Genomic DNA, 13,633 nt, shown 5'->3' with positions numbered 1-13,633 from the left:
GCGCCTCACATCCTCTGAGCTGGGGATTATTGTTCCCATTTTACAGATGTGGAAACTCAGACTTGGGAAAGTTAGAGAAGCTGCTTGAGACCACCCAGAGACATATGGAGGAACTCAGACAGGTTCTCCCCTCTGCCCTGACTGGAGCCAGACTGGTTTGGTTTGAGTCACGGACCCCCACTTACAAAGCTGTGGGATCTTGGGCAAGTTGCTTAAACTGTGCCATGCTTTCATCTAGGGCATAATGACAGTACCTGTATCAGCAGGTGCTATGAGATTTAACGGGGGTAATATATAGACGCAGTGCTGCTAACAATGCCAACATGGACAATAACTGTTATTATCTGAGCAAAGTTTGCATTTCCATCTTTTCCTCGGTTGTCTGTATCCATTTTCCTCATCGAATTATAGATTTTTGGAGCAAGAGATGTAGCTCATTCAGCTGATTTCCAGATGTGGGAAATTGTCTATCGGAGTAAAAGTATGACAGTACTTCAAAAAACTCATGGAAAATGGAACTGAAAGGTAAGTTCATTTGTGCAAAAATACATATGCAAGTTCTTTGTAGAGATCATAGGAAATGTGTATTGTGAGAAAACTGTGCATGAGTTTCAAAAACAGTATCACTTAGTTCCATTTTTCTGTGAACTTTTAAAAGGACCCTCATACAATGAAATGATGGCTTGCATATTGTCAGTACTTACTGCACTGGAACCATGGAGATGGGCCATATTCCGTAGACATAGCACAAATTTAGCCTGTCCACTTCCTTCCAAGGCAGTTTAGAGAAATTGTAGGAGGCACTGTGAAAAACTTGGTAAACATGAAACACTTTGTTGCTTCTAAACTCAAATGACATTCGTTTATGGCTTTGGCTGGGAGACTGACTTCTCTCTAAAATGCAATGGTATTTTGTTTTTTCATAGTTTCTCTTTCTGAAAGAATTTTTTTTTTGTGAAAAATACTTATCAGTGGTAAGTTGTAAGTTAAAAATAGCCAGCTTGTCGGGTGGGGTGGGGGCAGGAGTCCACCAGATCTGCTGAAGCTGGAGCGAATTTTATAGCAGAGGAGCTGGAGACACTCAGTAAATTAAATTCAACCCATACAACGAGTGGCAAGGAATGTGTGTTTAATGTCACAACGATTTGCATATGACCTTAGCCTAGGGTGGGCCTCCTTGAAACAGTGTGAAATGCGTCTGCGAGGTGTGCTGGGGCAGGGACTGCCAACTGTGTGTTATTTTTGGGTCTCTGGCTGCCACAAGTCCTGCCAACTAAATTAAAGTTGGTCAGACACATGTCACTGCAAATATGCTCATTACTTTAATGAGAATCATTTGGCTTTCTTCAAATGTGGGCCTGGTTCTGTTTTTGAGAGAGGATCAAGGGCGTTTTGCTATAATCCTCCACCTTTCATAGCCCTATTGCTCGCGTTAATGAAAATTCTCCTTTTTCTTTTAATAAGTAGGGAAAAGGACTAGGGAGACGAAGCTGCTAACGTTTGTATAACACAATGAAATGAATGAAAGTGCAGCATTCACACCAATAGGCCAAATCTCGTGTCTTCTTGAAAAAAAGCATAGACTTTAAAATAAGGATGTTGAATTTGTTATGGTCAGTTTGTGTGTTAAAGTTGTAGATGCAAAACTTTCCAATACAGTCTGAGAAAACTTCAGAATACTTCAAAAAGCTCGTGGAAACATGAACTCGATAGAAGTTCATTTTAGTGCAAAAAATTGAAATCCATGCATAATTTTTTTCATAATAAACATTCTCCATTGGATTAAAAATATTTATTTATGTGAGAGAGAGAGAGAGAAAGAAAGGAAAAAGGAAAGAAAGGAAAGAAATGAAGGAAAGAAACGAAGGAAGGAAGGAAGAAGCTTCCATTGACTATCCCAAGTAGCTGCAGTGACTGGGCCTAGTTGAAGCCTGGAGCTGGGAATTCAGTCCAGGTCTCCATGCGGATGGCAGGAGCCCAGTAGTCGAGGCATTATGGTTACCTCCTCAGGTCTGCATTAGAAGGAAGCTGGAGGGGCCGGCACTGTAGCATAGTAGGTAAAGCTGCCGCCTGCAGTGCGCTGGCATCCCATATGGACACTGGCTCGAGTCCCAGCTGCTCCATTTCTGATCCAGCTCTCTGCTATGGCCTGGGAAAGCAGCGGAAGATGGCCCAAGTCCTTGGGTCCCTGGACCCACATGGGAGACCCAGAAGAAGCTCCTAGCTCCTGACTTCGGATCAGCTTAGCTCCGGCCATTGTAGCCATCTGGGGAGTGAACTTGTGGGTGGAAGCTCTCTCTCTCTGTAATTCTGCCTTTCAAATAAATAGATAAATATTTACAAAAACAAAAGAAAGAAGCTGGAGTCAGGAGCTGGAACCAGGTATTAAACTGAGTTTCTCAACTGGCTAAATGTGCACCCCTCCCCCACCATGAACATTTTGAACACCTTTTGTGTACTTGGATTTCAACAGTGTGTTTCTTTGACAGCAAAATAAACTTATCTTTTAATTTAATTTTCCATGGACTTTTAAAAATATCCTTGTATTAGTATCTGGACTTGATTAAAACTAGTCTATAATCCTTCAGATAATATCTTAAAACTTTTAAAAATTATTTATTTGAGAGAGAGGGAGGGAAGAAGAGAGAGAAAGCAAGCTCCTATTCAACAGTTCACTCCCCAAATCCCCAGAATGGCTTGGAGGTGGGGGAAAAGCCAGGAACCAGGAGCTCAATCCAGGACTGCCACCAAGGTAGCAGGGACTCAACCACTTGAGCCATCACCTTCTGCCTCCCAGGGTGGGCACTAGCAGGAAACTGGAATTGGGAGGCGGAGCTGGGAGCTGAACCCAGGCACTCTGATGTGGAAAGTGGGCATCCTGTCCTGTGTCTTACCTGCTATGCCAAGTCCCGGTCCCAGTTGGTATCTTGAATGGGTGAACATCAAATTTCAGTTCTGAGATTGCTCATATGCAAAAATAGCTCGGGCTGACATTTATTTAGATATTGTGTCAGTGTTTTATTTATCTATTATCAATACTACCCTGATAACTTGGCAAGTAGGTATAGTCATCCCAATTTACAGATGAAGAGACTGAGGCTCAGTATGCTAATCATCTACTCAAAGGTCTGCTTAAAAATCACAACAGGCACCACAGGTGACCTGGTCCAGTTCCCCCCCGTTAGCCAGGGGAAGACCAAGACCCAAAGAAGGAACTTGTGCTGGGTTCTCTGCAGTACTGAACACAGAATGTAGCAAGCAGTCCTGTTGGGCACCTGTGACAAAACGAACAGGGTTAGAAAATTCCGTTACTCTGGCTGTCCTGACCAGTGCTCTTGAGAAATGTAAATTTTGAAGTGAAATTAAAATTATGTGAGTTACACATTCCAGCGACTGGATTTTATCAGGACTTTTCATCAGACGAGTTTGGTCCAAAGAGTACAAGAAAAACAAAAACAGTGACTTGAGTTCCTAAAGAGGTCACTCTTGAAATTCTATCAGGATCTTAGGAAAACAGCACATTTGAAGCGTCAGGTGGCCCGTAAGCCCTTCGCTGACCATCAGGAGGATAACTGCTTGTTATTATTGGCCGAGTTGTTGTCATCACTGTGTGTTTTGACTGGTTGACCCTAGTGATTGGAGAAGCGTTTTGTGAGTCACGATTTGCTCCTTGAGTGAGTCAGCTCCTGATTTGTCAAACCCCAGAGAAGTCACTGGACCTGTTTGGTGTCCCGTTTTTCACATTTCCACACACGTATGCGCTGGAGAGATGGTTGTATGGCTCTTAAACACCAGGGATTGAAGGGTGATCATAATAATCACAGGTTTTCCACTGGGAAACAGAAAACCACAATGCTCTTCTCCCCTGTTTCCTGGGTGGTCTGTCTATTTCTGCCGGACAAGCTGTCATTTTTGGGCAGAAAGCTAATGTCCATGTAGGTATTTTGCTTCCTGCTGTGTACCTGATGCCTGGGGCATGTGAGTTCACAGTCGATGTGGGATTGAGTTTCTAAGTTGTTGCCTGGCATCGTGACCCACGAACTACAAAACATTTTATTGCTTCTCTCAGATGATTCAATAGAAATAAAAAGAAAACGAGCCCATGATTTCTGTTAAACAACAGTACATTCATTTCAGGAAACAGAGGGTAGTTTAAAAAGAAGTACAGAATGTTCACCTTCTTTCCCATTCTGCCTGCAGCCTGAGAAATTCAGTCCCTTAAGGGACATAGTATTTTCAGCTGGGATTCACTGTTGACAGTAATTTAAGAAATAATTTAATCTTTTCAACATCTGCTTTGATAAAAGTGGTATTCCATAAAAACCTCTGCTGAATGTCTTCACATGGTGTATTTATTGAAGACATGCTCATGACTTAGATTTTTTCCCCTCTTCTTTTACATCAACTAAATGAAAGGAATGCTTATCTTGGCTTCTGTTTTTGACCATTTTACAGGTGGGGAAATTTATTATAGAATATCATTAATTCATTATCTAAACAGGGAAACATTCCACACTTGCTGTGTTGTTGGCAGTTTTCTAAAGCAGCTTTGAGACCAGGAAGAGGAACACTTACCCTTACGGAGTTTATAGGCCATAAGAGGAGAGGGGGAGAGAGAGAGAGAGAGAGAGAGAGAGAGAGAGAGAGAGAGAGAGAGATACACTCATATACCTCAAAGCGTATGACATGTGCAGGGAGAGATCTCGACAGGGAATTATTAGGAAACCTTTGAGAATAAACCCAACCTAGAACAGTCAGAGGAAGCTTCCCAGGGTTAGTCTTGAGCTAGGTTTTAAAGCATCAGGCAAATAGTGGTCAGGATGGGAGTGGGTGGGCATTACAGGTAGAGCAGGTAGCAGGAACAATGGCACAGAGGCTGGGAACAGCCAGGGGTGTGGTGAACAGTAGAATTTGAAGCGGGGGTTGAGGGCAGCTGGTGTTGGGGAGGCAGGTAAGGGTGAGGTTGCAGAGGGCTCTGGGTGCCTCATTAGAAGGCTCTGGCCTTATCTAAAGGGGTGGGGTCACAGAAGAGGTTGAAGCCTGGGAATACAGTTGCCCCACATTATCTATGGTGGGAATCTTCCAAGACCCCGGTGAATGCCTGAAACTGAAGTAGCAAACCGCAAATATAATGTTTTTTTCCCCATACACACATACCTATGATAAAGTTAAATTTATAAAGTGGGCACAGTAAGAAATTAGCCGCAGTAACTAATAGTAAAATAGAACAATCGTAACAATGTATGCTAATAAAAGTTATGTGAATGTGGTCTCTCTCAATATATCTTATTATAGCAAGTGTTCTTGTGGTGCTCTGACATGACACAATGCCTATGAGATGCAGTGAGGTAGGCTGATGATGTCAGTACGGTGTGGTAGTGTTGGGCTGTGAGTGACCTTACCTGAACACAAGACCTGCGTTACTGCCTGTGTGCCAAGTGTGACGGCAACCAAGTGACTGGCCAGTGGGCAGTGTGTGCAGTGTGGATGCACTGGACAAAGAGGTGGTTCCTTTCCTGGGCAAGGTTAGACGGTGAGAGATTTCATTATGCTAAGCAGGACGGTTTGCAACTTAAAACTTACAAGTTACTTATTTCTGGAATTTTCTGTTTACTCTTTTTGGACCATGGTTGATCTCAGGTAACCGAAATCATAGACAGCAAAACTGTAGGTAAGGGCGACACTACTGTTCCCATGGGCAGGTAGGGCTGCAGGTAGAAATCTACCGGGGTGGAGGGCGGGACATGAGACTCACATGGCAGGGGCCAGGGACAAGCTGGGAGGCTGTTGGTGTTTTTAGGCAGCAATCAGTGAACATGACAGCCATGGAAAGCTGGGATAGAGAAATGTTTAGGAGACCAGCACTGCCCGACTCAGTGATTGATTAGACACCAGGGGTGAGGAAAGGGAAACCAAGAAGAGCTTTCAGTATTTTGGGGTAGGCAGAGGTTAGATGGAAGGCTGGGGGCTAGATTCCCGTTGACCTGAGTGAGGCCTCCCTTTCACTAGTATTAGGGCCAACAACAGAACAAATGCTGTGCTTCCTCTGCCCCCTGGGAAGATGGCCTGTGTTGCTGGAAGGATTCTTCCGAATTGCCCGGGCCTGCCCAGAGGAAGTGGCAGGAGCTGGACTTGGCACAACATTCACTAGGGATCTTCCCTTGTTGCCTTGGCTATCTGACCCCTCTCAGATAAGATGGTTTTTCCCTGCCAGGGCTTGCAGCATGCTGAAATACAGTCGTCCACATGTGTCATCTTCAAATGCCCTGAAAATGTCATCTCTCTCCTTTTTTTTTTTTTTTTTTTTTTGACAGACAGAGTGGATAGTGAGAGAGAGAGAGACAGAGAGGAAGGTCTTCCTTTGCCGTTGGTTCACTCTCCAATGGCCGCTGCGGCCGGCGCATCGTGCTGATCCGAAGCCAGGAGCCAGGTGCTTCTCCTGGTCTCCCATGCGGGTGCAGGGCCCAAGCACTTGGGCCATCCTCCACTGCCTTCCCGGGCCATAGCAGAGAGCTGGCCTGGAAGAGGGGCAACCGGGATAGAATCCGGCGCCCCAACTGGGACTAGAACCCGGTGTGCCTGCGCCGCAAGGCGGAGGATTAGCCTGTTAAGCCACGGCGCTGGCCTATCTCTCTCTCTCTCTCTCTCTCTCCCCCCTCTATCTATCTATCTATTGTCTATCTATCAATCTATCTATTGTCTATTTATCTATCATATCTATCTATCTATCTATCTATTGTCTATCTATCATGTCTATCATCTATCTATTGTCTATCAATCTATCTATTGTCTATTTATCTATCATATCTATCTATCTATCTATCTATTGTCTATCTATCATGTCTATCATCTATCTATTGTCTATCAATCTATCTATTGTCTATTTATCTATCATATCTACCTATCTATCTATTGTCTATCTATCATGTCTATCATCTATCTATTGTCTATCAATCTATCTATTGTCTATTTATCTATCATATCATATCTATCTATCTATTGTCTATCTATCATGTCTATCTATCTATCTATTGTCTATCTATCATATCTATCTATCTATCTATCTATTTATCATCTATCTATTTTCTATCTCTCCTATTGTGCTATCTCTCCCTGAAGATAAGTGACACTTTCTTTTAAAAAAGTAAGCAAAGAGTGAAATCACCTAAAGTCAAAAGGTAAATGAGTGTATGGTGAAATTTTGTCTTTTATTACTGTTTTTCACTGCCTGGGTAGGACCCTTTCTGCCAGCCCCTGATTGAGGGGTGCCTTGCTGTGTGTGTTCTTGGTGGAAGGTCATGCTCACTTCCAAATCCAGGACCTAGAGAGACCAGATCTGACTTCTGGCTGTGGTCCAGCCAGGGACAGGCACGTGATATAGCTTGGACTGGCCCCACACTCTGTTGGGGGAGGAATGGAAGGAGGTTGATGGTTCTGTGTTGGGGGCTTTCCTGCAAGCTGACCACACATGCTTCCTGGTGCAGTAGCTTTGCTGTAGCCCTCACTGCCTGCGCCTCTGGGGCTCTCTCGGTTCTCACCTGTTTGCCAAGCCTGTTTCTGCACCCATTTGTTTTTGTATTTTTTATTTATTTGAAAGCCAGAATCACAGAGAGGGGAGGTGGGAGGGAGACAGACAGGCAGACAGACAGAAAGGTCTTCCATCCATTGGTCCACTCCCCAGATGGCTGCAATGGCTAGAGCTGAGCTGGTCTGAAGCCAGGAGCCAGGAGCTTCTTCCGGGTCTCCCACATGGGTGCAGGGGCCCAAGCACTTGGGCCACCTTCTGTTTTCTTCCCAGGAGCATGAGCAGGGAGCTGGATTGAAAGTGGAGCAGCCAGGACTCAAACTGGCGCCCATATAGGATGCTAGCATCACAGGCAGTGGCCTAACCGTCTACACCACAGCCCCGTCCCCTGCAGCCATTTGTTGATACTGACAGCACTATGACTTGTGCTCTTCCTATGATTTGTGGGTCCTGACAGTCTTTCAGTGAGAACTTTGTGGTGGACGTCCGGCGCTGTGGTTACAACACCATGTGAGATGCCCATATCCCTCATCAGGGTGCTCAGTTCGAGTCCCACCTCAGCTTCCATTTTTTAACGTGCACCATAGGAGTCAGCAGGTGATGGTTCAAGTACGTGGGTCCCTACCCCTACACGGGAGACCTGAAACTGAGTTCCTGGATCCTGGCTTCAGCCTGACCCAGTCACAGCAGTTGCAGGCACTTGGAGAATGAACAAATGGATGAAAAACTCTCTCTCTCTCTCTCTCTCTCTCTCCCCCTTAAAAAAAATTTTGTGCTTACTAGAGCCAAGGTTGATTTCTGTTGCTTGCAAATAATAATCTCGGCTGGGCGGAACGTCCATGTAGGGAAGGGATTCTGGGACTGCGACACACACAAACACTTACTTTCTCTTTTGCCTGTTGCTCCCCAAGTCCCTCCATCATATGTGCTTACGTGTGTACTGGGGCCAAGGGCTGACCTAGACCAGAGAGAATGATTTTTAAGTATTAGGACTGGCATACCAAAAGAAATCATCTGCTAGAGGCCAGCAGTGTGGCCTAGTGGGTAAAGCCGCCACCTGCAGTGCTGACATCCCATATGGGTGCTGGTTTGAGACCCAGTTGCTCCATTTCCAATTCACTGCTCTGCTATGGCCTGGGAAAGCAGAAGAAGATAGCCCAAGTCCTTTGACCCCTGCACCCATGTGGGAGACCTGGAAGAAGCCCCTGGCTCCTGGCTTCAGCTTGGCCCACCTCCAGCTGTTGCGGCCACTTGGGGAGTTAACCAGCAGATGGAAGACCTCTCTCTCTCTCTCTGCCTCTGCCTCTCTCTAACTCTGCATTTCAAATAAATAAATAAATCTTTAAAACAAAGAAATCATCTGCTAAGAAAACTGGACTCAAGCCCACTTAAGGGATTACTGCATTGCCTCAAACTGGCAAATTTAAACATACTGAGTTGAAGAAGAACGTTGTCTCTGGGTGAGGGTTAAAGATGAAAAACTGAAAAGCATAGAGCTGTAGAGTTTGCTTCTCAACCCTTGGCAGGAGCATCATCAGAGCAGCACGGCTGAGCCAGAGCAAGGGATCTGCTGATATTTTACGGTTTTGCGTAAGGCACCTGCTTTGTTATAAGCAGTTCCTAAAACTGATGCTTCCGATGTGGGGTTTAGCTTGAGGGCAGGTGGGAGGCAGTAACAGTTCCTGTGAGCGCCTATTGTGTGACTGAGCTTCCATCTACATTTGATATGGGCCTGAGCATCATCATTTTTTTTATTCCAGGTCCCTGACCCCACAGAGAGAAGGATTCCAAGTGCAGGCATCCACATGTATATTGCACTCATGAGAGCAGGATTTGCTTAACAGGGAGGGAATAAACAAACATTCATGCATGGGTGTGGGCTGCCCCCTGGAGAAATACCCATCAGGAGTGGGCCAGAGCTTGCCCTTGAAAGAGGAAAAGAGGGTGGTACCTTCGAGTGTGATCCATGGAGAGACCGCTCCCTCGTTCTCAGCCTCTTTTTATGAGTTAGGAGCTGGTACCTTAATTGGATAAACAGATAGGGTGAGGTCTTAACAAGTGTCCTGGTCCCAGCTGCGACACAGGTGCATCCTGGGAAGAAGGGCACATTAAGCCGATCGTTAAAGACGTACGGTTTCGTTGTGGGGCTGTACGAACTCCAGCTTGCTTAGACTTAACTGGCTGCCTAGTTACACCAAGTCACATTGATTTGTTTAATTCACCCCTCAAACCCTCTTTTATTCACAAGGAAACTGCAGGCTGGGGACTCACACAGAATCACAGTTTGCGACGGCAGAGCTGGGACTTGTGCTCTTCCTACGGTACTGTCGTACCTCCCGAAGGTGGCAGGAGAGAGGTAGGGGTGGGGAAGGACACACGGAGAGATGTTAGGACATAGGTAGACCACGAAGGCCCTTCTCTGCCCCTCCCCTCCCCCTCAATCTGTCTTTGGTCTCTCTCTGGGCCTAGAAGCTGAGCCCCACAGACAGCCTCACCTGGGCACCTTGCCCTCTGCTTTCCACGGGTGTCTGGCCAGCGAAGGTCCCTGACAGATGGCCAGAGGCTGGGAGGAGAGAAGACAGGGTATTTCTTGCCACTTCCTTCTTGGTTTCAGTGCCATTGGCCTAGCTCTTCTCGCACCGAGTTCCTTCCAGGCAGGCCCTGCTTGGGCTCTGCCTCCCGTGAGTGCTTTCCTCCCCTGAGACCCCGAGGTAGCAACAGCTTCCTGCCCTGCCAGTCTTTGGTAGGTTCTCTTAACCCCACCCATGCTTCTGTAACTGATCCCGTTATGAAAACCTCCTAACTTGGGACCAGCGTCAAGCCGCAGCCTGCAACGCTGGTATCCCATATGGGCGCTGGTTCGTGTCCCAGCTCCTCCACTTCCGAACCAGGTTCCAGCTAACAGCCTGGGAAAAGCAGCAGGAAATGGCTTGAGTGCTTGGGCCCCTGAGACCTGGAAGAAGGCCTGACCCAGCCTTGTCTGTTGCAGCCATCTGGGGAGTGAACAAGTGGGTGGAAGATCTCTCTCTCTCTCTGTAACTCTGACTTTCAAATAAATAAATAAATCTTAACACACACACACACACACACACAAAACTCTCTTAAACCACCTTGAGCCTACCTTTATAACCTGCAGGGACTGTGTATGATACAAATTGTATTTTATTTTATTGAAGCCATTTTCCTTTGCTTAAAGTATCTGTAGTGCTTTTCCAAAAAATCAAGAGCCCCTGAGATATTTAAAGCAATGTGAGCTGTGAGCATCTGACTCACTTGCAGCTTTCCAGGAGACAGGCACGCCAGGACCAAGATAAAACGAGGGGAACGGGTTATGTAAAAGTCTACTTCGCTTAAGAAACTCAGGCAAATGTTCTTTCCCCCTAGCACTCTTACGGCAACAGTGTCTCTATTATAAATGAGAAATTGATTTCTGTAGCCATGCAGTAGAATTGAGCTGTTACTCTCCCTTTTTCAGTTGATGTCATCAAAATATGATCCCCTGGGATTTGTAGTAGCCCAGCATTCATTTATTCCTTCTCCGGCATTTTGTTTGGTGCTTACCGAGTGCCTCACACCATCCCCTGCCATTGGGGAAACCAAGAGAAATGAGCTGTGGCCCTGGCCAACAGGCATAACCTGGGCACGGTGTGAGGCCTGGATGAGGCTCTCAGCTGCCAGACAAGCTGTGTGACCGTGGGCAAGTTCAGCGTTCTGCTCCTCAGTGGACTCTTGGGTAAACATAATACTAACTTCCATTCTTTCAACAAGTGCTTGATGAATGCTTGCTATGTCTCATTACTAGGCCTTGGAGATCTAAGACTGGAGGGAGGGCCCAGCGTCGTGGTGTAGTGGGTAAAGTTGCTGCCTGCAGTGCTAGAATCCTATATGGGCAGCGGTTTGTGTCCTGGCTGCTTCATTTCGGATCCAGCTCCCTGGTAATGTGTCTGGGAAAGCAGTGGCGGATGGCCCAAGTGCTTGGGCCCCTGCCACCCATGTGGGAAACACAGATGAAGCTCCTGGCTCCTGTCTTTGGCCTGGCTCAGGCCTGGCCTTTGCAGCCATCAGGAGAGTAAACCAATGAATAGAAGATCTCTCTCTCTGCTTATCCCTCTCTCTCTAACTCTGACTTTCAAAATAGATAAATAAATCTTAAAAAAGAAATCATTGAGGGGGAAAAGTCCCCTAAAAAAAAGCCCCCCTCGAAACCTCTCCAAAAAAAAAAAAAAAAAAAAAAAGACACAACTAAAAGGTACCCCAAACAAAAATTCTACTTATCAGATGACCTCTGCTGTCATGGCATTTTTGGTCTCAGGACCTAATTTGTGGAGTTGTGAGAATAAAATGAGATGTTTATGAAGCACTAGGCACATAGTAGCTATGTGATAAATGCTAGAGGTTACGGCCATTGACTGGGGAGACAGATCCATTGCAATAAAATGGAATGCATGGTGAATAATAGAATGTGGAGAAGGAAGAGATTTATTCTGTAAGGAGGAAATTATGGAGGTCCCAGAGGAGAGGTGGCATTTGAAAGAGGAGCCTGGTTTCACTGGGCAAAGGGGGGAAAACATTTGAGGAAGAGGGCAGAGCCATGCAGGAATGAGCATGGCTGTGGTGTCTGGGCGGAGGGATTCAACTCAACTTCCTTGGGCAGAGCCGCCTGGAAGGAGACAGAGGGGATGAGCTGGCAGGCCGTGGGCCTGTTGTGAAGCCTTCCCCCTGATGTGTGAAGCCTGTGCCTAGGGTTGAGGCGAGAGCTGGAGTAGGGGGCAGGGGGAGGTGAGCCTCTGCCATAGTGGCCGACCCCAGGACATAGTGGCATGCTGAAACCAGTGTGTGCCTTTCCTTTTTGCAGGTACCACATCTTCTTGTGCTTTACAGTTTTGTTTTGTTTTGTTTTTGACAGGCAGAGTTAGACAGAGAGAGAGACAGAGAGAAAGGTCTTCCTTCCATTGGTTCACCCCACCAAGTGGCTGCTATGGCCGGCGTGCTGTGCCGATCAGAAGCCAGGAGCCAGGTGCTTCCTCCTGGTCTCCCATGCGGGTGCAGGGCCCAAGCACTTGGGCCATCCTCCACTGCCTTCCCGGGCCACAACAGAGAGCTGGACTGGAAGAGGAGCAACCGGGACAGAACTGGCGCCCCAACTGGGACTAGAACCTGGGGTGCCGGCGCCGCAGGGGGAGGATTAGCCTAGTGAGCCATGGCATCGGCCATGCTTTACAGTTTTCAAGTCTAGAGCTGCATTAGGGGCCTTTAAATCAGTCTCCAAGTCTTGGTGCAGGGCAGCCATGTGTAAATGGTCTCCCTTCTTAGCAGGGTTCTTTGTACAGGAAGCTCGGGGATCATGTGTGACAAAAACCAGTTTCCTTTGGCCCAAGCTAGAAGACCAGCAACTGGAGGAGGGAGTCAATGTCGAGTGCTGTCTGAGCTTTTCTTCTCTATTTCCCAGAACCAAAGGAATGGAAGAGGCACCAGCAAGAGTCTGGCAATACATACACCTCACTTACTGAGCACATGGAGTGCACAGGCTCAGGGCGGGGAGCTGTTGATCAGCAGTCCAGTGAAGAAGGCCGCAGTGTCTACAGGTAGACAGCATACAGCGGACGGGTGCTCTGCAGGTAGTGTCTGCTGGGTGTCAAGTAGGGGGTTGGGTTCTACAGGTGTTTTCCCACAGTGGCCCTGGCAAGTAAGTACTCAACCTCCTTTGCAGTTGTGAGAACCAATTCCCCAGATGCTGAGTGACTTGCCTGAGGTTTCCTAGCTGAGTTGTCTATCAGTGCAGGTCTCTGCAGGATACTCGGCTCATTTAGATGGAGCGACTGAGCAGGGCTTAGCAACAGAATGGCTTACCATGGAAAGGGCAAAGTAAGCGAAACGGCCCAAGATGGTGGGGACACCCCAGGGCTAGCTCTGGGAAGGGGTGTTACCATCCCTGGACCTAACCATCCTGGGGAAGTGGAGGGAGCAAGTCCCTGGAGAGAGGGGCTGTGGCGGTAGGAAAGGGCCTTCAGGTTGGAGCCATGACCTTGGTAGAAAGATGTGACCAAGTCCCAGTGATCTGAGAGAAAGCAGCCCGGGGGAATAAATGTCCTGCCCTTTGATCTCTTG

At 46.9% G+C, this 13,633-nt stretch overlaps 1 protein-coding gene across 2 annotated transcripts in view; it reads left to right on the top strand.

Annotated features, from left to right (window-relative positions):
- Nucleotides 1-13,633, top strand: part of NTAQ1 (N-terminal glutamine amidase 1) — a 147,419-nt gene that overhangs the window by 133,723 nt on the left and 63 nt on the right. For both annotated transcript variants that reach the window (XM_062188026.1, XM_062188031.1), the window contains exon 7: nucleotides 12,975-13,110. In XM_062188026.1, coding sequence (XP_062044010.1) covers nucleotides 12,975-13,110 — 136 coding nt within the window. The remainder of the gene's footprint in view (nucleotides 1-12,974; nucleotides 13,111-13,633) is intronic.

This window comes from Lepus europaeus, chromosome 4 (assembly GCF_033115175.1).
Source record: "Lepus europaeus isolate LE1 chromosome 4, mLepTim1.pri, whole genome shotgun sequence".
NCBI lineage: Eukaryota > Metazoa > Chordata > Mammalia > Lagomorpha > Leporidae > Lepus > Lepus europaeus.
Note: the sequence above shows the minus strand (reverse complement) of the source record. Positions and strands in the feature narration are given on the sequence as shown.